This window comes from Aythya ferina, assembly GCF_964211825.1.
Source record: "Aythya ferina genome assembly, chromosome: 6".
Taxonomy (NCBI): Eukaryota; Metazoa; Chordata; class Aves; order Anseriformes; family Anatidae; genus Aythya; species Aythya ferina.
In genome coordinates, this window is record NC_140303.1 from 37,342,210 (window position 1) to 37,369,401 (window position 27,192).

The window sequence follows — 27,192 nt, forward strand, 5'->3', positions numbered from 1 at the left end:
CTTTTTTCAGACTTAACCAGACAAAATCAACGTCACACAACTGCTCCCAGTAGGTCAAATGAACGTATTCACTGTGGATTGCTTAAAGAAGGGAAACACAACACTTTGGGGCCTAGGAGGGAGGAGAAAACAGCAAATGAGAGCAGGTGTAGGCCATCCTGATCAAGCAGGCTATAAATGTGGCCTGACCTAAAAGATCAGCTTTTCAGGCAGAGCAGCAGTGTTGATGAGGGTAGAGAGAAAGCAAAAGTGGTCAGAGAGTTGGTGAACCAAGCTCAGCATGCAGGAGAGTGAAGGTTTTGTGCTGTTGGTTATACAGGTTGTTGCTGTTAGACTTGAGGCGGGATGTATCATGCTAACCTAAAGTAAGAGGGGCAGATAGCATGCCTTAAAAAATAGTTGTGGGGCTGGTTTCATGATGACAGTTTTTTCTCAGCAGCTGTGTGCTAAACTGAGCAGTATAGTGTGGTCTACTGGGGCACCTCCTTGTCTTCTTGTTCCTGTTCTCGCTGTGGAAACTGTGGTTCCTGCTGAAGGAACCTTGTAAGACCGGCTTTTTTTCTGTTAAAAGGGATCCTTTTTTGGGTTGTTTTATTCTCTTAACAGCAGGAGTGCTGTGGCCTAGCAGCACCAACATGAGCCTTGCTGACCTGATGGGCTAAGTGTAATGGCTGCTAGTCTGTAGTGGGATGGGTGAGCTTCAGGGCACCCTTGCTTATTTATGGTTTTGAGAAGAAACTCTAAGTTTTTCCAGGGTAACAGATAAATTTAATGCAGGTGTCAAATGTTACTGCCTTCCTGTTGTTTGCCCAACAGCATCTTTGAGAGGCTGGTGGTGGGACTGCTCTCCCTGACATCTTCCACCTTCTTTCCTAGTGCACACTGTGACCTTAGACACCTTGCATGGCCTCATTCTTTTGCACATTGCTCTTGCTCTGGCTTGTGGTGGTTTCTTCTCTGCCTGCCTTCTGGTCACTACTCTGGGAGAGTGGGGGTATGGGAGGACAGACCATTCCATTAGTTCTGAAACTTCATAAAACAAAAAAAACACAAGGTGACAGATTTACTGATTTTTTTTTTTTTTTTTTTTTGAGTCGTGAATTGAAGGGCAAAGGTTTTTGTCTGTGCTTTTCTTTCATCCTGTTTGAAGAGTAGAGAGGAACAGCTGGGAAGAAGGGGTCAATATTCCTCCCATCATGAAAGTCCACAAAAACATAGTCAGCCTCTGCCAGCACAGCTGTTTTTCTGCTGCTACTGACAATCAAGGGTAAAAATCAAGATATTTTTTCAAAGGAAAATGCGATGGGAAAGCTTGCACTCTATTTCCAAGGACATGCTGAAAAGCTAGGTTGTGTTTTACCTTGGTTTAACCTAAATGGCCAACAAAGCAAGACACAAATACGCTTCTCGGGTGAGTATGATATTGGATTCCTCTTGCCTCAATAGGTGAAGTGCCCCTACATCCTATTTCTATCTTCGACCAAATTCCTGTGGTACAAAGCCTCTTGAGCAGCAGTTTCAGTCCTTTCTGGTGCACTACAGGTAGTAGCAAGTCCAAAATTTCATGTGACAGTGAAAAACAGAGTAATGATACTGTAAGAACTGATGGATTGAGGCTAGCTTTATCTGGGGCTAATATTAAAGTGCCTTTTTTTTTTTTTCTGGAAATGATGATATGTTTCTGTTCAGTGGTGTCAAATATAGGGGTGTGTACTGCAAATGGAAATTCAGATAATAAGCCAGTGTTAGTGCAGGCTTATGTGCACAGAACATGAGACTGGAGTTGGAAATTAACAATGTAATTTTGAGATACAACTGACTTCCTTGCCCCCTTTATCTATCCTTGCTGTTTGTTTTTTTTTTTTTTTTTTTTTTTGAGAACTTCAAAGGCTGAATAAGACAAAAAGGAAGAAAGTTTGTTAGTTCCAGGTGACTATGCTCTTGTTATTTGTAAGAATGGGTATAGCTCAAGTGCAAGGAGTGGGGGCTGAGCTAACATACGAATGTCTGGGTAGTTTGAGATTATTTTTATAGGAGATCAAAGATGGATATAAGCTACTCATCTATAATTTCACCTCTAATTCCTCTATTTTCCACACCATGTAAATATGCCCATTGCTCCCACTGCCATGTGCTTGCTCATTTTGCTGAGTTCTGGCTGTTATGCTGTGATCTGCTCCTTCAATAAAGCAAAAGAGCTTGGTTTAAAACCACTTTTGCTATAATTGTTTGTGGCTCCGTTCTTGTTCCTGTATGTGACAAAGATAAAGATCAGTTTTTTAACTTTGCTATGGTGACAAAGAGGGGGGGTGGGGGGGAATTTATAAATCCCCACCCCTACCTGGTTTTCAGTTAACTCTGAGGTCATGTGTTCAGTCTATGCTGGGGTCAGAGTCTGGCAGTGCAGGCACGTGATGGTGGCTGCTCCTTAATGCAAAGCCCAGCATTTGCGCAAGGGTTTCCTCATCCTCTCACATGAACGGCTGCCAAACACGGGGTAATGTGACTTCACTGTGGAGGGGAAAAGATGAGTTTTATATGTAAAATTGCTTGTAACATTGAATCACTTCTGGATGTTAAGGTCAATATGTGCCTAAATTGCTCTAAGTAACTGAGTTTATTATAATTCCTCTGTCGCATTCCCTTGCTGCAGCTGTGACACTCCTCTGTGTAACTTATTTAATTATACTGTTGTGTTTGCTGCTGTGTGTCTGTTGTTGCTATGAGCATTTAGTTTTTGTTTTTGTTTTTTTTTTTTTTTTTTTTCCTCTACAGTTCTGTAATTTAAACAAATCTATTGAAGTGTGTTTAACCTGAAGTAATCCAGAATGTGTGTTGCTCTGGGCTGTGTTTCTCAGGAACTTCCTTCTGCAATTCTGTATTCACAAAAGCAGTTTGCTTTGTGTGAAGATGAGAGGGAGGATCATCCCTTATGCACCACTCACAGCTGTAGATTTTTCTTTGTGTTTAAAACAGCTTCTGTCCACAACGCTATTGGTGCTTTCAGTGGGTGTATTTTGACAACGTGGACCTATACTGCAAACTTGTGTGCTCACGTATGTGCATGACTCCAATTTTCCAAAGAGTTCATCTGTACGGTCACCTGAAAATGTCAAAGGTCTGTGGGCTGAGCCTTGTTTAGCAATCTGGTGAACAGCTATTGGAGGACAGAAAGTGCAGGACCTGCTATTTTCATGATAAACTTTCTCTGAGAATTTGATACGGCTTTTAAGTAGGGATTCATTGTATGCCCCTGTCAGCACTGTGTTGGGTAGGAAGACTGTGAGTAAAATCCTGGAATGCTTGAAGAGCTTATAGGGGGCAAGGGGACTTTATATTCTTTTAGTGAAGGCATCAAAATACAATTATAGGCAGAGAGTAAGTAAAAATATTTTAATGAATCTAAAAATAAGAGATTATTCTTAAGCCTAATGGACATTCGTGTGTAAGTCTGATAACATGGCTTGTTACTATTCACACTTTTTTCTATTAGTTGGTAAATTATGCATAAAGGACAAAACAGAAGTAGTCACCCAGACATTCACTTCATTTGTCTGACTTTCCCATCCATTGTCTTTTATGGTTTATCTGTTTCCTTCTGTGGCTTTAAACAATAGATGAAATATGCTGATATCTGTGCTGATACAATATGTAATAATGTTTTCTTAATTTTCACTGTGTATGTTCTTTGTTGAAAATTAAATATTGCCAACAGTCACTGAGTTCTTTTTACATTGAATCATTGCAGATACCAAGTGGGGAGACTGCTAAGGAATAAGATAGAGCCCCTTGGGGGCAGGAATAGGAAACAAATGAGAGAAGAGACCTTCAGGAATTTGTTGGGAACAAAAAGAAAAACAGATTGTAGGAGACTTAAATTCTGTGGTAGGGAAAACAGAGATATCAAAAGAACAGTCAATGGAAAGGGGGGAAAAGCTGACTTCATGTCATCTATATCTATTAAGATGAAAGTGCCAGGAAATTTCTAGGAAAGGAAGAAAATTCCTAGATGCTTTTTTTTTTTTTTTCCTCTAGAGATAGGTGGTGGAGGCAAGGTGTTTCTCCTAGCATTGTTTATTTTTACTGCAAGCTGTATGAAAATATCTTCATACGGAACCATGTTTATCAAAGCAGGAAGATCACTTTGCATTAAGGGGTTTGAATTTTAATTTGAAGAGGATACAGAATATAGTTTTCAGTCAAATTAAGATAATTGGATGGAATAAAGCTGTATTGTACTTGTATAAATGTTATCTGAATGTAGAAAATAACTCAAGAATTATTGTGAAATAACTACATGGGGCTCTATTCTCCGGCAATTAGAAAATGTCATAAAGCCAGCTATCAAAAAAAAAGTTTTTTTTTCTATGAAGCATAATTCCCATTTGAAGGACAAAAGTGCTTTCTTATTCTGTTCTCAGAATTTGATCTCTGGGATTTCATTCCTCAATAGGATTTTGATTGATTTTATTTTAGTAGTTTTATCTTATTTCATAATGTTTGTATTAAATCAGGTACCTCTGAGCACTTAATCATTTTTAGTTTCTAGTTTTTTGTATTTAATATTATACTTGCTGTCAAAATTTAATATAAGTAAGAATCACAATAAACAAAACTCATTGATCAGATGCAGTGAACTACAGCAGTGACAGGCAACCAGAAGCCTGATGCAGAAATTTCTTTGTAATGAAGAGACGCCTATTGACTTCAGTCAGTTTTGGGTCAGGCCTCAAATGGAAACAACCCATCTATGCTTTCCATTCGGGTCAGTGGGTGACCTGGAATATGATAGCCATTAATCCACTGTAATAACTGTGTGTCCTTACTGAGAAATGGGGATGAGAGAGATAAATGGTAGGATGCTGCACTGTCTTAACATAATGTAAAATCAAAGAACCTGCAGCCCAGATGAGGGGGAACTGGTGTGTAAAGCCAAACTGTCCTTCAAGCACCCTTATCATCCATCTGCTGGTCATACATGGTGAGGGAATTGGCTGGCATTGCCTGTGTGGGCCCCAGGGTCTCGCTGTTGGAAGCTCCTAGGCCTTATTTGTCCACAAGAGGACATAGGCGATGGTGATATGCCATGTGGACCTGCTTGGTGATATTCAGCTCCCTGCTGAGGTTATCTAATGCTGATGTGCTTGGAGGAGAGCCTCAACTGAGTCATCCATTTAGAGAAATTAAAAGACCTGTTCCCTCAGTTCAGGAGCTATGTCCCTGGGGCACATTAAACCCAGGCACTAATGTGAGAGGGAAGGAGCCTGACTGTAGGGAATACTACAGCCTACTGCATGGTCCTTTTATCTGGAATGAGACAGTCAGGAAAACCTGATTTTCAGCCCTTTCTCCAAGGATTTTCCTCCATAATTAAATATTCATTAGACAAAAGAGAACTATATCTTGATTATGTGAGTGTGTACTGGACAGGCTTTGATAATGACTGGGATTAGGGCACCTGTGATAGTGTTGTAGATAAAAGGAATAAGCTTTTGGAAACAAAAATGAGTTTTACCTTCCAAGTGCTCATTCTTTTATTGCCTGAAAATAAGCCCTAGTTTACTGGCAGTCTATAGCTTCTTCAAATTTATAATTTTACACGATAATACAATGTTTCAACCCACATGGAGACAGTACAAAAATAATGCATCTACAAAACCTCCCAGGAGAAGCTGAATGTTAGCAAAATAAAAGCTGCTGCTGGAAAGAGGTCTGCTGGCACTTTTTTTCCCTGGGTTTGGGGGTGAGGGAGTGCAGTAGATGTTGTCTAAGATACCCAGTCTGGAGGAGGGGGGGAAAATGTTCTGAGCATAAAAATTAAATGATAGCAAATTAAACCAGGTAACCAGCAGCATGCTGGCCATTTGGCTAGAGTATAAAGAGGTTTGGATTAATTGGCACTAATGAGGCTGTTCTATATAGGGGGTTATATTGAAATACCAACTGTTATCCTTCCTCTATGTGGCGATGAAGCTCCTCTGTATGGTCTTCAGGGGCTGGCATAAAAACTTGATTAAAAAACTAATTTACATTTAGGTATTTGTACTGGAAAAAAAAATAGAAAAATGGATCATAAGTTTTCTTCATGATATCTATAACTTAGGATGTACCATTCCAATGACATTCTCTTTTTTTCACAAAAAAAAAAAGCTATGTTGTGTTAATTAATTAATTGTGTTAATTAATTACTCATCTGGCTACAACCCATGTAACTATCTGTTCTCTCAACAGCTTGTTTCTGGATATCTCTGTGTAATATACTATTAGCTTTAAGGAAAGAGCTGGTACTTGTAGAAGAGATCTGCTTAGGATTTTGCTTTTCCCCCTCACTCTGTTTTTCTGGTGGCCGTGTGTCATATATTGTCTACTTCTCTCCCCTGTTTCTGCCTATCCGTTAAGGTTTTTCTGTTCCCCCAAAACTCTTGGGGATGTTGCAAAGTTGTTGACTCTTGTGTGGTCTAAATGCAGAGTTTTCTAAGTTGGGGAAGGCTCCAAGCACCTCAACAAGCCTCCTGGCTGTCTTCTGTAACAGAATGTGGCAGACAGCGCTGGCAAAGCTAGGCCCTGAAGTGCAGGATACGTGCTTTGTTTTCTATGCCAATAGATCTGTCTAGCCAATGCACAAATGTTATCTTTAACACAGTCTCTGAGCATTATACTCACAGAACTAAGTTTTTTTTACAAGGATTAATGAGCTTGTAAACTTTGAAGTTATTTTGGGGGTATTCTTCTAGAAAGTATAGTTTGTGCTTGCAGCTTGACTTGGGCTTTCCCCCTTTCTGGGAATGAGGGAGCTAAAAGCCCAGGATACCTGGTGTGGCTAGACTTAAAATATTTTAAAATCTTGCTCTTGAAAGCTACGTTTCTAAGGATGCCTTTGCCATCTGTATCCTCCCTGCTCTACCCCCATATGTGAGCACAAATAGCCCGTACTACTTGGTAAGGATGAAAAGCTGCAAGAGGTTGGAAGCAACTTTCAGTATAGTAGTGCACCTGCTAGCTTCAGGAGCACAGACTGTAGGAACAGTGCTGCCTCTGCCTTTGAGAACGTGAAATGGTGAATGATGCTTTGGTGTTTGGTCTGGTGGGAGAACTGAGAGGCTGCTGATATGGCTCTGAAAGGGAAAAGCAATATACTGGGGAGTGGGGGGCACTTTGGTTACAGTGATACGTTGCTATGTATTCACTTAACTTGATCAGTTTTACTGTTCTGTTCAAATACTTCACTTCTTAAAAGCTTTAAATGAAGAAAATGTGGGGTCTTGAGTGAAGCAGCTTTAGCGACTATCAGCCACTCGTGAATATGCATGCTGTGGAAGTTAAACTGTGGCACTTCTCATTTTAAGGTGAAATTGAATGACCTGAAAATGGATCCATCTTCCCCTGTGCTACCAGCAACCATTTTAGAACAAACTGCCTCGCAGCTAGGATGCAGTCCAGCAGACAAGAAACTGGCTTTTCACTTAGATGAAGAAGATGAGTTAAAGCATCTTCGTGAATGCTTCTGCATCCCAAAAGTCAAGGATCTGCCTCCAAGTGAGAATTATAATTACAGTGCAATGGTGTGGGGGAGGGGGAGAGGTTCTCATCTTCTGCATATGTTTATCACAAATCATTGGAAATCATTGTCACTTATGAGATAATTGAGCAATTGCAGTCATATCTGAGCACAGTACGTCCCTGGTGTTACTAAATCAATCCATCAACTTATTCTAGTACCAAAAGCTTTATGCTCTCATTCCCTTCCTGAATAAAATGTGAGGATACAGTACTTGCATGGTGCTTATGCTGTCAGTCAGCTGCTTTGAACAATATAGTGACTGATTGAAAATTATAGGCAGAAGCATTTCTATCTAATGGTTTGAAACGGCAATGTCGCTTACAACTTATACCAAGGAAGCAACTGTGCTGAACTATAATATAGTTTGGTATTATCTATCTAGTTACAATTATTTTAGTTAATGAAAGAGATGGTACATATATTATATTAACATTTATGCCTTATTGCTGGTAGTTGAGATGATTTTCTTCCTGAGGCCAAATGGAAGACTGTGCCTTAGAACAAATAATTGATCTGAGTAAATAATTCATAATGAAACCTTTATTTGAAGATTGCTTTCTGACTTTCCTCATGAATTGCCTACAAATAGATAAGATAACTGTACTTGCTTCACTGTAGCCATGTGAAGTATCCCCTATGTTTTTTTTGACTCATCCCTGGTGTGTAGGTCATTCTGAGGAACCTGGGTGTGGGAGCAGGGGTACCTTTGATCAGGTAACTGAGAGGACCTGGTGTTCAGTGAGCTGAGCAGCAGGTGCAAGCCAAGAGGGAAGATTTTGCTTCACATCAGTAGTCCTGGCACAGAGAAAGTACAAAACATTTCCACGTTTGTGTGACCTGGTGCTGTGCTGGGAGATGTTTCTGCTGGCTTTTGTACCCGCTGCTGCTGTGTCTGGCCCAAACCAGGGAAACCTGGTGGAAGCATCTACCTCCAAAGGTAACGTGGTCCTAGGCTCAGCTCTGCTTCCCAAGTACCATCTGGATTTATTTTTAGCTCCTGTGTTGAACGCATGGGGAGTAAAACCATGCCTGTCTGTAGAAATGACATTTCCTTATGTGGTAAACATCCATAGGCATAATTGCTCTCCTCTTTTTCCATGTTGACAGAAAGCTTCTATCAAAAATAAGGAAAAAATATAACTTTCTTGCAAAATATTTTTTCTAATAGAAGCAGCTTATTTTTTCTGAAAAAAGATGGTACTTATGGAACTTGAAAAATTACAGTTCTATTCACCAAGTTATTTTGGAAAAAGATCTGTGATAGAAAACAGTGTCAATTGTCTGAATTCCTGGACATTTTCAGAAAAGTATCTTTGTCTTGCATGGAGATGCTGAAGGCAATGATGAACACTGGGAATGCAGTCTGTTCATGTCTTTAGGATAGAGGGGTGATAAATCATAGCTCTCTATGTACTGGTGGTATTGGCTTATCTGTCTCCATGTTTAAATCATTGAGTTCTGCTATTTATATTATTCAGAGCAGAGCTGGGCACTTTACAAATATTTAAACTAGATGCTTTCCCTACATGAAGTAGGTGCTCTCGGCCTGTCTGCCAAGATGGGTTTTTTACCAGCTGGATTAAGAAGGTTTCACAAACTCTGTGCTAAGTTTGATATGAGTACAGAATAATCATACCCAAGCTCATACCACTTCAGCTGCCACTGTGCTTCTGGAGCATGATCTCCAGTGCAGTGTAGACACAGGATCTTATGTCCCTCCTGACCTGGAAAATGCTAGAAGGCAGTTTGAGTGGTTCTCATGCCACTAAGCGTGTTCTGGCTGCTCTGTTACAGTCTGGCTCAACAAAGGCATCTGAACTGCAGCTATGTCCTTGACTGCAACACGTTGTAAGTCTCAAGATTATGGAAAGTCACTCGCCAGTGTAGTGTCACAGCAGCTTCAAATTAAAGGATCTTTCTTCTGAGATGTGCATAGAGGTTTTGATACTTTATGACAGTGTTTGTTGCATCCATTCCAACCTCCATGATAATTGCTTTTCAATTACAATAATATTCAGACCAAAAGACTATTTCTTACCCCAGTTACTGTAATACGTAGACCTGAGACTGCAGATGTGTTCTAGCGAAGATCAGCAGCCTATTGAGTAGTTCCAGTTGAACAGCATAGAGAACCCATCGTTCTTGGGTTCCCAAATTGACAGTTTTTCTTCTTCTTTTTTTTCCCAGTCTCCGTTTTCATTACTTCAGTTGTCAATAGGAACAACTTCCCTGCTGAAAAACAGCAGGGGTGTGAAAATATGTATATTTACATTGTGTGTCTATAGAGTAGAGAGATCTCTCATCACATTTATCTTAGCACAGGAACAGATCCTAGATAACATGCTTAAGATAAATGTCATTACAGAGATTAGACATCAAATATTCTTTATATATTTACATAGAATGCTACAATGGGTCTTTAAAATGAAGCCTTACAAGAATCATCCATAGGAGAACATGCAAGATTATGTACATTAAAATTAAACTATTATGACTTTCTAAATATTTTTTATCAACTGTCAAGGTTGTGCATACTTTGTGCATACTGTTTGTTACATCAATCAGGGAGAAACAACCAGTAGACTAACTCCCTGGCAAATCCTGGTGTTTTTATGGGTGCTCACCTCTGGCTTGTCCCTCAGGCTCAAATAGGGAAAGATGACAAAAGGACATCTATGGAAACATTCACGTCAGCTCAGAGAACCAATAACTAAGTCTCTTTAATGCTTTTTCTTGCATGGGGAAGGAGGTAGGAATGACTGGATTGCAGTCAGGTGCCAAATCACCAATCTCATTAAGGCTGTGGCTTGCATTTTGTCATCTTGTAAACGAATTGAGTATCATTTGGGTTTCTTGGGACTAAAAAGATGTCCCAGGGTGCAAGTGTTGAACTGTGCTTCCCTGAAGAGATAGGGTAAATCCTGTAAATCTGGCTCTTTGTTTGGAGGACTTGGAAGTAAGAATGGAATAGGGAGGTGTGGAAGAGGTGATTTTTCAGCCCTCCCTACAGGATAGGATTCAGAAAATGTATAAGCAGATTTAGTTCTTACTTTCTGGTTAATGAAAACATGGTTTTCCATTTTTGGACTGAATATTTCTGACAACATACTTTAAGGACACATTTCACTAATTATCTTCTGTTTGTTGTGTGCTAGCCTTTATTTCATCAATCGTACTTGTGTTTATTTGAAAATTGTGTATCTCATATGTCAACCATAGCTCCACCAGAAATAAAAATGGCTAATTTCTTGAGAAACAAGGGTAGATTGAGGGAAGATAACTAATCTTAATATGAATGCATGATTGCTTAAAAATAAATAAAGTAACATAATGACAGTAGAAGTTCTGAAACCCATTGAAATGCTGGTCAAGAGAAAGTGAAATTATGAAGGTGCTGGAGGGGGTGGGGTGTGGCACTTGAGAAGCAGCAGTGGTCCAAAATGAGTCTTTTAATGAATGTCATAGAGGAGGAAATAAGCATCCTTTTGTGGAAAAAAAAAAAAGAGTACAGTCTGGTACAGAGTTGATAGTATGTCAAAAAAAAAATAAATATAAAAATCCAAACTAACAGATGTAAAAGTAGGAAAATGCATTTTTTTTTTTTTTTAAATAATGCTGGCCTTCTTCTACAGTGACCCAAGAGGTGTTATCTGGAGAGGACTGTGGTGCAAGAAAAGACTTATAATTCCTTACCTTTATTTAATGCTTGCTTGGAATATAAAGAGTGTTAGTGAGATTTAGAGCTCTGAATTCTTGAGCAAAGATCCTTCTCTGTATTCCCAATGAGACAGTATTGTTGCCTTTCTTGATAGGGAAAGAACTCTTAATAGAACCAATTTAGGAGCATGAATAATATTTATACCTCTCTGCTTTCATTCATATTAAAACCTGGATGAAAAACAGACATAGTATCTGTTATACAGATTAGACTGAAATTACTCTCTGACTTATGCTTTTTAAAAGCTTCTAAAGCTTTAATTAAGAAATTACCTAAGTTGTCTATACTTCTGAAAAATGTGTTTCTCGTGAAGTTCAATGATGTTGGTAATTGTTTGAGTAAGACACCTCTTCCAGGCATCTAATCTATTTTTCTGCAGCTCTAACATAACATTTTTCTGACAGAAATGCAATCTTATTTGATCCTAGCATGTATATTAAGATATTCATTCATCTGATCTGAGATATCAGTTATGTTTACAAAAAATACATGTAATGTTAGCTTTTAGGGTTTTGTAAGTACATGTGTAGATGAATGCAAATTACTTACTACGACTAGAAGGTCACCATCATTTGTCCCTCCAAGATTCTCAAACATGAGAAATAATAGGAAAAGGCAGTGTTTGGATTGATAGATGATGACACGGGGTAATTAGATTGTTCAGAACCTCACTAGAGCTATTATTTATAAATTTCCAGTGCCTTGCTTTTCTCCTAATCATTGAAAGGATTTGTCAACATAGATTTCCTCCTCCTCAGATGATGACATGAAGTACAGCCCACAATATATGCTGACGAGACGAGAACTTTTGAGACTGTCTTAAAATATTCTGTGCAATGACTACATTTTTCTAAATAGCAGTTTAATCATGCAGGTAGATCTTACATGAAAGAAACAGATTTACCTCGTCTTAGCTTTTATTAAATGCACAATTCAAGTAGTTTCATGACCTGAAGTAGGAATATATTGATGATGGAAGAAAAGTGGTCTGGTCAGGGAAATGCTCTCTCTTCACTTACCACTGGTTATGAACCTGACAAAATCAGTGCCAGTGGCTTCTTCCCATGCAGCCCCAGAGACCTGGGGATTTAATGCTGCCTGAACTCACATTAGTTCTAAAATAGATATAGATGGACTTGGCCAAGAATTGCAGAAATGCAGCAGAAATAAATGCTTGCACAATTGTATTCCTTCTTAGACCCTTTTCATGAGGTCACTTGGGTGGTGTCCTGGGAGGAAGGTCAGGATGGGGCACCTCTGGGGCCCATGGCACCCTGAGGAGCTCTGGAGCAGGCAGCCCTGGGTGGGTACATTCCCTCCTGTGCTCATGCCCACTTATGTTTCTGTGGTTTCCCTCCACAGCTGACCTGACACTGGTGAATGGAGAGGAGAGCTGCATATACTTCGCTGGCAATTCTCTTGGCCTCCAGCCAAAACGAGTAAAAACTTACCTGGATGAGGAGCTGGACAAGTGGGCTCGAACGTGAGTGTGCTATGGTGTGTGAAATGCCTGCCCATGCTTCAGAGGAGAGCTGGGTTTTATTTTGGGGTCTGCGTCAGAATGGTTCAAGTAGTGTAAAACTCATCCCGACCCAAGAGTAAAACATGTTCAGTGTTTCCCTAGCACTATTAAAATCTCCTTTGAAGATATGAGCTGTAGAAGAGGCAAAGAGAAACTTCCAGCTTTGATAACCTGTGTTGCACCAGGCAGCTCTGCTTTCCCTCCTCTGGAGGGCTTGCACAGTTTAACCATCCCCATCAATTGCTGCGTGTGTTTATACACAAGATGCACAAACTCACTTGGTTAGTGCTGCTTGCTGCTGAACATGATTCAGCTTCAGGCCCTGTGATTTTTCTAATTCATATTTTAACCGCTTTGTGGGTGTTGTGGTGGGGCCAGCTTCCCCTGAAATGGCATGGAGTACAAGTGGTGCTGCTGGCAGATTACCAGCTCTTCTTCAACCAAGTTTATGCCTGACAAGTTCATTTTATTTAGAAAGAAGCATCCCTGTCTCATCAGGAACATCTCTGTAAGGAGCTGAGTGTGGATTGCAACAAGCTCTGCTGAGCAGAGCTGAAGTACAAGAGCCAGGAGGATGAGATACCTTTCAGTAGTGTCCCTTATAGGAAAAGGACATTGTCATTTCAAATGAGAGACTTTTTAGAAGCTTTTTCCCCCTGTATGTCTGCATTTTCTTACTTTTTTTTTTTTTTTTTAAATGGAGAGTCTGTGCTTTGAGGTATCAGCACCTGTCTGAGCAGCTGGAGCACAGAGAAGAAAAAAGATAACTAGAAACCAGGGAGCTGAAGGCAGGAAAGGAAAATAACACCCAGATGAGTGAGTGAGCTGGGAAAGATGAATACATTACAGGGTACGGGATGTGAGTGGAACCTATGTGATTTCATGGTGAGAAAGCAGAGGAAATATGGGGAGGCAGAAGGGAAAAAGCTAATCCTGCTCGCTGGGCAGCTGTGTTCCAGGAGAAATGCTGTAGATGGAGGCTGCCTGATGTAAATGTGAAAATTTTGTAGCTGCTGTTTTACTTGTTAATATATAGATGCTGTGTGTTAATAAAAGTGGTTTACTGTTTCTTATTTATTGCTTATTTTCTTATAAGTGAGAAGAAGGTTGAGAATGAATGGGAGTGAATTTGAACTTTGGGAAGTACACTTTCCTCCTGGTTATTCATTCAGCATGGCACTGCAGTTTCTCTAGTCATTTGAAAAAATTGCAACCCTGTCCACTTCTGTATGATTATCGTACTTTATCAGGGAAACAGCTGAGTTCTTTCAAAAGCTAAAAGTCAGATAAGTCTTATCTGTTAGTGATGCACTGGGAGAGCAAACATATTTCAGCTCCCTCACTGTACCTTTTTATTGGTTTGCTTCCATTCTTATGTTTGCCTTTGCTACAGTGAAGCATAATTCAACCCCAATCCCTGATTATAATAATAAAAAAAAAAAAAGGTTGAAAGAAAAGGGTAAGCAGCATGTTTCTCCAGTAGACCAAACATGCCTTCACTAGCTGTATCCAAGGGGGAAATAGGGCTGAGCATGATTTCTAGCCATCAGAAGAGAGTGAGCGAACCTAGGAGGGCTGTTTGCCAAAAACACAGCCCAGATCCCAACAGATTACACAAAATATATCAAAGCTTAAAATAAATAAAATAAAATTTACAAAATCCTGCTAGCTGCAGGTGTACCTAAAGCAACCAAGACAGTCAGGGTAAGGTCAAGGTAAACTTGAACAGAGCTATTTCACACACAGATCACACAGAATTTCTAGGTTGGAAGAGACCTCAAGATCATCGAGTCCCACCTCTGACCTAACGCTAGCAGTCCCCACTAAACCATATCCCTAAGCTCTACATCTAAACGTCTTTTGAAGACTTCCAGGGATGGTGACTCCACCACTTCCCTGGGCAGCCTGTTCCAATGCCTCACAACCCTTTCAGTAAAGAAGTTAAAGAAGTTATTTATGTATAAAGAAGCTGATGGGGGCAGAGAGAGAGGATCAGGTACCAGGGGCTGTGGAGGAATAGGTAGCTGGAGCACAAATCATTGCTTTTATTCTGGTTGCCAAGGGCAGAAGGTAGATGTTACCAGCTGGAGCCTGTTCGATGCCTTGTATGTTGGCAGTGTGGAATTCAGTGGCTGTGGCTCGGATAAATAAGTAGCAAGTATCTAAGAAATGGCATATGAATTAGACACATCCTTCAAGTCAGCAATGATATAGATTCTGTCTCTTAGAAAATGCGATAAACCAATTTGTTTGTTGTGTCATGGGACTCATCTCAAACAGCCACTATATTGTCAGTTTAAGCTGTTTTCACCACTTATAGCTGATAGCTGGAGTGAAAGGGAAGATTATCTGGGAGCTGTCGGCAAGGGCAGGGAAGCTTGTAGCTCCAGCTCTGGGTGCCGATGGCTGTAACTCATTAGAGCAAGGCCTGCAGGGGAAGAGGCCTTTTCATGTGTGTTTTTCTCTTGTTGTGTTCCCTCTCGCAGCATCACAGTCTTCCTCACATACACAGTTCAAATGGAGGGTTATAGCTTTCTTCTCATACATCTGACTACCGCGTACCTGTTCTGTTTTGGGATTCTTTCTTGCCATGTTCCTTGGGTTTTCTCTTTTATGTTAATGTATAGAGACTACAGATTCAAGCCTCTGGCATTCTTAGCGGAGATTTAAAAAGAGCCTTTGAGGCTTCATCCTTTTTTCCTGTTTTGATTTCTGCTAAATCCAAGATTTCTTGAACAGGGGCAAAAAGATGGTTTGTCTTCTTTCTGCTTAGCCTAAAGTCAGTAACAGTCTTTTTTTTTTTTTTTAAATCTAAAAGACAAAGGTTTGGGTTACTTGCCTAGTTGGATAAAGGCCAGTAGATGCTTTGCAGTGTCTTGTTTTCCCCTTTCTCTGTCAGAGTTGTTTACACAATTAATGTATTTTATAGAATCATTATTGCATGCAAACATACTCGGAAGTGTGAGACATTGCCCGCTGCAGTAACTCATTAAAGTGGCACTAAGAAACCAGAAGGCAGTCTGCTTGCAGCACAGCTACGTGCATCTGAAGGGCTGGAAGGGTGACCGGGGAGGGGAGAACCTGTGATGGGGAAGTTCTGAGGATTAGGCTTGTTTAGTTGAGCAAAATGAAGACTGAAAAGCAAAATAGCTGCTCTCAGTGAATGTATCATGAGGTAAACAAAGGAGAGAGAAAAGGAACCACGTTATTTAATATGCTTGTGTAGTAAATATAAACTGGGAATTAAGGCATTCAGACTAGAACCTAAATATATATACTTCAAAGCATTGAAGCAATCTGGTAGCAACCTTCTGGTATGAGTAGAAAAAAATCCAACTCTAAGGACAGCTTTGCAATATAGCACCTGCAGTAGTAAAAGGCTGTTTTCAGTGCATCAGAAGGGTGTCTTTTGGTTCTATGTGCTCAGCTAATCCTGTAGGATGTAACATAACAGCCCTGCAAACAGGAATGCATCTTGGTGGGGCTCAGGCAGACTTTCTGCAGTTGTCTCTGCTTTGTATACTTCAGCAGATTGCATGTTATAGCTGTAAATGTCTGCTTTACCCTGTTTTTTTATTTTTGCCTTGAATCTACTGTTCCATGCAGTTCTTGTTCCTTGGATGTGTCTTCCTTTTACTTTTACTTTTTTTTTTTTTTTTGCTTAAAACCATTATGAAGGTTAAGGGTTTGTGTTGGCTTCTTAAATATCTTGCATCACTTTTGGCAAAGGAGCAAGGAGGAAATTTCCACTTGAACAAGATTTGGATGAGCACAGAAGATTCCTGAAGCTGGCAATTAATTTAAATCCCTTTTGTTACCTCCTTTGAAACCTGGGATCATATCAGAAAATGTGTTTCTAGCTCCCCTAGTGAGCTTTAAATCAACCAGGCCTCAGCAAATAAAATGTGGCATTGTGATTCCTTGCCAAATTGAAAATAAAATGGTAACTGACTAAAAATTAATTTGCAGAATAAGAAATTCTCTCAGTAGTTCAAGAAATAGTTCTGTTTGTATGATGCTTTATGATTTGATGGGCCATGTTTTGTATCCATTAATTTGAGGGCCTTGATTTAAATCTCTCTCAATATCTAGGGTGCAGTGGAAACAAAATGAAAGGTAAGCTCCTTGTGTCTGAGGGGAATGCCAGAAGCACTGCAGTTGTCCTTAAAGATTATTACCCCTAATGCCTACCAGAGCTGAGAGAGGGGTGGCATAATATACAGAGATATAAATTCTCTGAGGCAGAGCATAGAATTTTACAACCTAAGTGTAATAGGATGTATTGTGCCATCAGCAAAGGCTACAGAGTTTCATGTGATTAAAATAAAAAAAGGGGTCCAAGAATATGCCTTTAACTACCATTTTAGCTGCAATAATTTTTGTCTCTTGGCATTTATATTGGCCATCAAGAGGGAGGCAAGCTGTAAGATGTGCCGTAATAATAATAATATGAATAATAATTAATGCTGTCTCTACCCTCTTTCACTATACTTAATTTTTCATGTTTTCTTCTCAAAATAAAATATTCTTATGCCTGAAATCTCATATCTGTTTTCATGAGAACTTGGCAATTTATTCTGAAATTTTGTTAGTTTTGTGTTTTGGTAGAGACAGCTTTCATCAGTAAATTCCCATTAGGAGGACACTAATGGCTATAAAATCAGAGAAAGCTAATGAAAGAGAATTCCATAGGTAGTTAGGACTTCTTTTTCCCATCTTATTATGTTCACTATCCTCTTTCAGAAAAAAACAGATCCCCTTGGGCTGGGAGTCACCAAAAATCTTTTTTTCCTTAACCGTCCGCATTATCCCTAAGTCCCCTAATCACTATGTTACAGTTAAGGATAAGAAGGGAAATTACCAATAAATGTCTTGCTGTTTGTGAAACACATACCACTGTCTTTAGGGAAAGCAGCAGCATCACGTCCTGATTGGAGAAGCTATGAAGAGCATTTTCTCCCCCTACCCAGCTACTGCCTTTGCTCCTCATCTATGAAATGTTCTTGTAAATGAGTGCAATTTCATACTGCCTGCTTTCTGCTCTCAAGATCTCATCGGAGAGTAATTCTGAAACTCAAAAAAAGCAGTCAGCTGGTGTACTGTGACCTTATCCAAATTAAGGATTGAGGCGGTCCTCTTCATCAGTGGAGGATTAAACTTGTTGAATATAGCAAGACAGTATTTTATCCATAGGAGGCTCAGCTGTACATGTGTTCTTCAGCTATTGGACTAAATAGTAGCTATTCCAAAACCAAAGTGTTTCACAAGGTTAATCATAAAATGGTTAAAACAAATTGCACTTTTGGCAGCAGTTTGTATTTTCTTCAGGGCTGTGGTTCTTCCTCTGTTATCTCTAAGAGGTGTGTTATACACAAGTTAATCAGAGCCTGACTATAAAGGCACCCAGGTTATTTGTGGGAGATAGAACAAAATTCTGCCTGAGACAGGAAAGTTGGATAGGTAAAATCTTCTAAATAGGCTGAAGCATAGGAGAGTTAAAGCATGTCAGCCTTGTATGCCATCCTTTTTTCTGTCTTAATCTGCCAGAAGTCTTATTCTGAGTGAATATGGGGGCTTGTTCCTCTTTAAAAGGCTTATTACTTGTTCTTTTTCTTTCTCTCATCACAGTTTCTAGGGCTCTTTTTAATTTCTGCCCAATTTCCTACTGGCTTAGTCCCTTTTTGAAGCAGCTTTCTATTTGGTTCACATGCAGCCTGGCATTTCTGACTCTAAAGGTACCCTGTGGTGCTCAGCAAATATGAAAATCATCCAGTGTGAGATGGCAAGCCCAGAGCGATGTTCCCCTGGATTAGCACCATTATTACTTTTCTCAATCTGCCTTCATTTGCATTTAAATCTGTACTCTACATCCAGTATGTTTAAGAAACTTTGCTACTTCTTATTTTTGTATGCGTGGTGGCTACTTTAGAAGTTTACTTCTGTCACATTTGAAGCAAAAATATAAATCAGAGCACTTAATCCAGTAATCCAGAACTGAATGTGCACATTTGTCTCTCCAGAGTAGTGGTGCATTCATGTCTAAGGTGTTGATATTATCCACTACAGATGGAAACAGTTTGCAAAATAAAGTTTTAAGAAGCACTCTGTTAAAACAAAAAGGTTTAAACACTTAGATCTAGAATAATTTGGCAGGAAAGAGGGAAAGCAATAAAAATTAGTGCACACCTCTGCTTGGGCAGGTGATTCCCTGAATGCACATGAAATACCTGCTGCTTTATGCAGAAGGATGAGCTCAGACAGGAGATTTGGGTGACAAACTGTTGGACAAGAAATACATATGTCTGGGAGGAAGGCAGTGTTGAAGACTATTATCCTCTGCAGTGATGATGTTCAACTAGAAATTCAGGAGGTGCAACTCTAGGGTGATTGCAGCTGAGTTCATGGGTGCTACCCTGCATGGGGCAAGGCCATGCCTTGTCCCTGCTTGCCCTTCCCCAGGGCTTCCTGCACCATTCAGACGCTGCCAGGGGCTTGGGAAAATCTCCTCTAGCTTTAAGGGATTTCTAGAGGGATTTTGATGTCAAAAAAGTTTTCCAGTAATTGAAAACCTGTGGGAAATTGATAAATGTTTTTAATTTGTTATTTGATATAAGCCTTAATTGCTATAATAATAGCCATGTGCTCAGTTTAGGTGAGTCTTCCTCCTCCAAATGTGGGCTATATAAGTCAGTTTACATTTCTTAGGACTGATCCCAAGCGAGCAACATCTGTTTTCATCTCTTGACTCTTCTCTTTCAGAGGTGTTCATGGCCATTTCAATGGTCAGCGCCCGTGGGCTTTGGCAGATGAGTGCATCGTGGACCTGATGGCTGATCTGGTTGGTAGGTGTGAACTACAAGAAAAACCTTTCTCTAGAAATGAAACAAACTTATTTTAAAATGGAAAGTCTTGATACTTTGCAAGCAGAACTTAATTCCTTTTTTTTTTTTTGTGTTGGTGATTTTTCTGATTGCCTAGTACGTGGCATAACATTTTAAGTCTGTAAGTGATTTAGGAGATAAATGTAGGCAATAATATATGAGCATATGCATATCAAAAAACTAATTGCAGCAAAGGGTTTCTTGGAGCATCGTAAACCACTTGGTCTAACATGTGAAACCCTTTTAAAGGGCACTTGGCATTACAGATTCTCAGCCTCACTCCTGGAAGTGAACCAATGAACTTTCCCTTTTGAAAAATGATTTCTACCTAGACATTTTCTGCTTTTCTTCCATTCTTCATCACTAAATCCAGCCTCATATTTGAGAACTGCTTATGTCAATGAAGCAGATAATTGGGGCAGGACCTGCTATTTGTAAGTTCCCATTACCCTCCTGTACTCCTTGAGGAGCCTGCATGCTGCAGGATGTGGGCAGTAAATGCAGCTGGTTATACTGGAGATTGAAATGTAGCCCTGGAGACTTCTCCTGGTGAGTTTGTCAGCCACAAAAGCAATTGCTTGAGTTTGAATGCAAATTTCCTCCATCACCTCTTGCTTTGACCTGTACGTAGTTGCTAAAATAATCTTTCATTGGGATTTCCTTCAGACTTCTCCCTATTAAAAGGGGAAGAGAAATGTTGCTGGCATAGACTCCAATAGACCCTTTTTCTTCCCAACCATTACAGCTGTTGTCAAGGCTAGGTTAGTAGATTCTAGTACGGTATGGCCAATGTTTCAATTTATCTCTTGAGGGTAACTGTCAATACTGACCATATAAACCATGTTATCATTTGTTCATTTATGCCTTCTGTAAGGAAAAATATTAGTTATGTTGACCTATTGTATATTAGATATTATCTTGTGTAATTTTTCCTCCAGCTATAGACAAGTGTTCAATGAGAAGGGTGTGTGTTTTCTCCTTCAAGAAAAGCTAATAGATTCTGAACAGCAGGAAAGGCATTAAGGAATGTTTAATGGCAGGCTTATTTATAAATTTAACTACTAAAGCAAATGAAGGGAACATGTGCAAGCTTTCTGACTTCTCCATGAAGCTTCCTAACCAGTAGAGTATAGAAAATTATTATTGGACCAGAACAAATACAGGAAAATATACTTGGCCTATCTGTGATATAAATATAAATATTAATGTAACATAAATAGCGTAGCTACACTGAGCATCACTGTGTTGGGTGGAGCGATCCTATTTGCAGTATGAAATAAAGCCTAAAATGCAGCTCTGTTCTTCTGTCTTCCTGGATTCTAATTTTGAAACTTGTTACCATAATACCTCGTATTCCTCAGGAGGTGAAGAAAGTGCTTTTTTTTTTTTTTTTTTTGCTCTTTTTTGCCCTGTTCAAGGGTACTCAGTGCATGTATCTGGTACATATCACAGAATATAAAAATGTAAGAATATAAGGTAATCTGTCAAAATAGTGGGCACAGCTGATTTAGGGATTAGCTGATTTTCCTCTAGTCAGTCTTTTCTGGCAAGTAGATGTTTTTGTTCTGGTGGTGTAAAACTGGGAAGATGCGGACAGGTGGAGAAATGTGACTTGTCACACAACTGCCTTGATGAATAGTAAGGGTTTTTGGATTTGAAACCTTGAACTTAATTAACTGGAGGGCAGTTATGAACCCCTTGTTATCACCTTTCACTGCAACATTTCAGCGAATGTCTGCCATGGGTCTGATTGTGATACCTGCCACCCCACAGGGTAATGCTGTGGGCTGGGCACTGACCTCTTCCTACTGTCTCTGTCCATTTGGCCACAATTTTAGGTTAAATGTCACTGTGGAAAGCAGAGAGTCAGGCTTTTCCCCTTTACCATCTGACCTGCAGAAGCTGTATTATTTCAGTGTGTTTTGTTTCTATATTTACAGAAATATTTTGGATGTGAGGAGAGGGAAATGAGAACTTTGCTTAAATTTCACTGAATTTCTTGTCAGCCTCTCTATTTTTCTTTCCCCAATCCCATATGACACCAGTTTTTTATCAAATGGGTTAGACTACTCTGAACTTCTGACAACCCTGTTCATTTCAAAGTGATACATGTATTTTAGTTTTCTATGAAAATGATGACTGAGGTCACCCTACCAATTAACCTATTTTAGTTTTAAAATGCTTTAGTGGAAAGCTTTTCATGGTCCTGTTTTCCTCAGCAATAAAGGGTATGTCAATATTATCAGTTTGGGTTTTGTTCTCCAGGCTTTTCTCAGGTTAGTCTAGTTAAAATATAAAATGTGTTTTGGGCTGAAATCTGGTCTTCAGATACTCACAGCAGCAGGTTTTTATTTAGATAGTACCCTTATAACTTTTTTCATGATCTACAGACAATATCCTTAAGAAGGGAAACCAATTAATGTTTCCCAAATAATAGATGCCTTATAATAAGTGGCATTCATATTTATATAACAGTGAAAAGAAAGAGAATAAATGTGAGGAAAATGTTTTTGCTAAAATGATATTTATTATGTACTGTCTTCCAGCAAGGTGTGATACCAAGTGTGCATGACTTGAGTGAATTCTGAATTGCCCTTTTTGGTGATTATAATGTAAGAGTATAAACAGAATTTTACACTCTTTTTATTCAATATTTAATATGTTATGGAAGAAGAAGAATTGTCACTTCTCACTCAAAGTAGCAGTAAGCAAAAATTATTTGGTGAGATTTATTCGGGAGTCTGCTAAAGCCTATAAAATATCTCTGTCCATTTAATGATTTATAGTGCTATAATACCTTGCTTATTAAATGCAGTCACATTTTCTTGTTCAATGAAAGTTACAGTAGTAAATATGTTGTGAAATGCAGAATCAAGGTCAGTGGAGGCCAAAGCTTTTCTCCACGCTCACACCAAGCAGCACAACGTGGTGCTGGTAATCTCAGCTGCTCCTACCAGACTTTATTAGAACATTACAACCTTGGCAGGATCACCTCCTGATGGAACAAGATTAACTGTATGGGTGCTGCTCCACAGTGTGCACAGGTCCCTGTTGAGGGAAGACTGAGTGCTGAGCAGATTTGCAGTGACTTTGATAAGGATCATTTGAAATAACCAAACTCTCTTCTGAACTGGGACCCTTAGCCCTCTTTTGAATCACTTTACAAAATGCTTTTTACTTATTCTGGTATGGATCAGTGCAGTCAGAACGGAGAAGGATGGTAGTGTCTGCCTAACACAATCATAATAGTCTCTGAAGTTGTACTTTGCAAATGCTGCTTCCTTTTATTAAAGAGGAGATTTATCAAGCAGAACATACAGGTTTTAGCCTGTCTTGGAGATACGGTATAAAGTTAGGAAATAAAGAAAGCAAACATAATTGTCTCCTGTGTGCTGGGTCTTTGAATATTGTAATAGGTTAATTGGATCATGGAAAGGTTGCTTTCTGAAACACAGTGCAGGTTATAAAGGATAACAGTTTTCCAATGACACGGATGAGGTTTGTTTTGTGGGCATGAAATTCAATAATGGAAGGCTTTTAATAAATATATAATTTACGGAAGACCAAGACTTACATGACAAATGTAGTGTCATATTTAATTTGGGATGCTAGCATGCAGCCAAAAGTGATCTACAGATTAACCATTTGTTTTATATGGTAACAGTACAGTGGGCAAAGGATTGCTCATGCAGAATTTGCTGTGAAAGCCACAGATTTCATGGAAGGAGCAGAGGGAGAAATGAGAACAATACCATTTCTTGATGCTATCCTTTTTTTCAGCCTCAAGAGTTCCATAGAAATATTAAGACTGCAAATAACACTGTTTTGAGCTGCAATCACTCTCTAGCTGTCTTCTGTATCTGCAATAGAACAGCCACAAGGTGACCCCTTCCAGCAGCATGGAGCCTGCAAATACAATGCTATCAGAGAGAAGAAAAAGCAAAGGAGAGCAGTTTAAGCGAGGAGAAGAGCTTATTTTTCCTGCTGAAGAACTAAGTTCACTTATACTTCTTCCCACAAACTTGATGAAGTTCTGAGTGTCTGAAGGAGGGAAATTATTCAGGATACTTTTTATCCCTCGTGGCACATCCCCTGGACAGGTCCTTCAGAGTCCCTGACAGCAATTGACAAATCTTTGTCCAATACTAAATAGATTTCAGCAATACAAAGAAGGGCCACCGGATGCCTCAGTCAGAGTGGTTCTTGGCTTTTCCTGCGGTGGCAGAAGCGGAGGCCTGCCTGGCAAGGGTTTATGAAGAAACCCTTCACGTTCACAGATTGCCACATTTTTGGGCTACATTTCCTTGTATTGTGTTCAGCCCATAATTATGTCTTTCTGGTGAAGTTGTAACTCAGTGAAGCTACACTCCATAGGATATAATGTGGAAGTGTTTCTTGTGTTGGCATGGGGCCTTGTGTATCCTCTGAGGTCAGGACAGGAGAAATATGGGATACACCTCTCCCTTTGTGTGCCTCCCCTTCCTCTTTTTGCCCCAACAGCATGCTTTCTTTTCCTCTTTCCACATCTCAAGGATGCTGCTGCCCTCCCTGCCTGCACACACTTCATCCCTCCCTGGCTACAACCTCTTTCCACCTACAGCAGATTCCACTGACAGGCGGTGACTGCAGCAACAGCACACAAGCCCATCTTCCAGCTGAAGAGGACTCAACGCCCTGATTTGTCAGGGGTGAATTACTGCTTTTCAGCAACAGACATCAGGCAAAATGGAAAGAAATAAGGATTGATTTTTCTCCATATCTCAGTGCAGACTGCCCTGCCTTGCAGTCCCTCATCCTGCCTGAAACCTTTCACCAGTGGTTGATAAGGGTTTGAGAATTCGTTACTAAACGCTTTGTAATAACAACAATTAGTTGTTACTCCATTAGCTCTGCCTGTGATTAGCTGTAGCCAAAAGGCATCTGTTATTACCCTCCCTGGGGCTACGTGGGTATGGCTTCTTGCTAAGCTGTCACATTAATAATGGCCTGATATATTCATAGGACGTTTTTGCTAGTTGTTTTATTGAGGAAGAGGTTAAGTTTGACATCACTGTAACCGCTTACAACAGATGATTGTCTCAATATGTTTTCTTGCTTGCTTTACATATAAACTTATGACAAAAATAAGTCTGCGAGGCTTGCTTTACGTACAGACTTATGACCTGATTTTTGTCTGTGGTATTAATGATAATAAATCTGCTAGTGCTTTGCTGGGAAATGAAAATACTTCATTGTTTTTTGTTTTCTGTGGCTGACCTGAAGAGAAATATTTTCCCGCCAGTGTGGTGTAGTGAGTCAGACAAGAAATCTTTTTTCTTCACTGTGACACCTCAAAAGTTTACTTTCTAGTCTTTAGAGAGACATCAACTCAAAACATACCTTTGTTTTCTAAATGCATTACTAGATTTGAAATTGTAAAGAAAATCCCAGCTAGTATATATATTTTTCTTTATTTCAGGAGCCCAAAGACATGAAGTAGCCTTAATGAATGGGCTAACTGTTAATTTGCACCTCCAGATGGTATGTCTTTTACAATGTTTATTTGATGCTGTGTTGACAAGTTTTTCCTTCATTTGTGAATGGTGTTAACAAATATGCCTTTCCTTTATTTGTTAATGTAATCAAAATGTTTTGTAGGGACTTCACAAAGAAAGCACTATTAAAAAACAAACAAACACATCTTTTCTTAAGCCTTGGGACTTGTATCTTGAACAATACAAGGTGTCAGACTTCAGAGAGGATACCTTATTTAACATTACTTTCTAAATAGTTGCTCAACTAAGGATTCTACATCAAATTTCAGAGCTTGAGAAACAGAAGTTTAGTTCTTATAAATTTAAAACAGGTATTTGAGTTCTGTTTATATAACCACAAAATGTCACAAAAATCTGTTTGGTTTTATGAAATAGTTGCCTTAGATGTGATTTCACTATGAACAGGTCTCTTGATGGTTATATAAAACTGTCCATGGTTCTCCAGTGCTACCAAAGTCTTGGTTCAACAGAATGAATATGAGATGGTTCATGCAAAAAAAAAAAAAAAAAAAAAGAAATCTATCCTAAGATAGATTTCCTATCCTAAGAAGGCCTAGTCTTCTGTAACAGGTCTCTGACCTTTCTCAAATTAAGACACGAGGCAGGGCAGGATGCAGCTAATTAGCCTGGCTACTTTGCTCTGAATAAGGTGCAATGCAGCCAGACTTGTGCCACATGTGAGCAGCAGCCCATGCTGAGCTTGGTCTAACTTCTTCTACACCAATGTTGTGAATAGGAGGGCTCCTAAATAGTCTTCTACTCTTCTTGGCATGGTGACAAGCCCAACAGCCTCCACACCAGGAGATGAGTAGGCAAGGCCATTCACCTACAGGTGTTGAAATGGATGAGAACAAGGTCTTTGCAGAAGGCTTTGTCCTTTGGCCTGGCTTATTTCAGAGGGAATGACTTGATAACTGACATTTTAGGGCAGGGGTGGAAATTCAGTTCTTCCATGCTGTTTGCATGCTTCAGCTTGGGAGAGATGGAGTAGGGTGAAATCCTGACTTCCATGGCCACAGTGAAGCTTTGACACTGATTCTTGTAAATGCAAATTTTCACTGTTGGATTTATAAGCCCTTTGTTATGAATCTATGAAATAGAGTATTATAATACTTTCCTACTTTGGTGAATGTTATATGGACAAAGAAATATTTGTGATTTCTGGGGTACTCTCAGTAGTCTGCATGAAAGTAAAACAGTCTTTATTAAGTTACATACTGGGAACATCTCTCTCATCTCTGTTTTACGTACATTCAACATATCTTTTTTTCTGTTTCTAACAGCTATCTTTCTTTAAACCTACTCCAAGACGCTATAAAATTCTTCTAGAAGCCAGAGCCTTTCCCTCTGACCATGTAAGAAATTAATATTTCACCATATTTGTATTATTAATCATATTTTTCCAAAGAATATCAGTAGCTTGATTTGAATATTTATTAGCTCATCTTGTCCAAGTAACGTTACAATAAAAAAATCTGTCAGAAGCTTTTGAGCTCAGCATATTTTACAGATCGTAGCTTTACTCCTTTTGTTCAAATAAAAAATGTTACAAGAGGAAAAGATTGAATGGGCACATTGATTTATTAGACTTTTTTTAAAGACATTGAGCAAACTACTGACCTAAATCAACTGAAGTTGTAAATGTTTTATTAATTCTTGTTGCTGTTTTACTTTATGAAACCAAATCAATACAAACTCACAACATTAACACTTATATATCTCCAGACAGAGATGGAAATGTTTGTTCTTAGCACTTTAGATTACTAGTTCAAATATAATTTGTCTGCTATAAAATAAGAGACAATAGTCCGTGCATCACAGCTTAGAACAAATTAATCTTTGGGTTTGTGGCCCACTGCTGCTTTATCATCAACTCCGTAAACTCGTAGAAATTGATAACAAATTTGATCTCTAAGGTGTAATAGAAACAACTCAAACTACTAACAAGTTTATTTGTAATAAAGGAGGCAGCACAG

The 27,192-nt window shown here is 39.3% G+C and overlaps 1 protein-coding gene across 22 annotated transcripts in view; it reads left to right on the plus strand.

The window, feature by feature from the left end:
- Positions 1–202: 202 nt before the first annotated feature.
- Positions 203–27,192, plus strand: part of KYNU (kynureninase) — a 60,307-nt gene continuing 33,317 nt past the window's right edge. Inside the window, exons 1-8 of one of the 22 annotated variants that reach the window (XM_084523837.1) lie at positions 219–365; positions 440–543; positions 1,095–1,411; positions 7,347–7,536; positions 12,642–12,762; positions 19,561–19,643; positions 25,141–25,202; positions 26,500–26,571. In XM_084523837.1, coding sequence (XP_084379963.1) covers positions 1,376–1,411; positions 7,347–7,536; positions 12,642–12,762; positions 19,561–19,643; positions 25,141–25,202; positions 26,500–26,571 — 564 coding nt within the window. In that variant the 5' untranslated portion in view covers positions 219–365; positions 440–543; positions 1,095–1,375. Of the gene's footprint in view, positions 544–1,094; positions 1,412–2,378; positions 2,498–3,014; positions 3,119–3,169; positions 3,379–7,346; positions 7,537–8,290; positions 8,499–12,641; positions 12,763–19,560; positions 19,644–25,140; positions 25,203–26,499; positions 26,572–27,192 lie in introns of those variants that run through there. The other 21 variants (XM_084523820.1, XM_084523835.1, XM_084523829.1 and 18 more) reach the window with 21 other exon arrangements.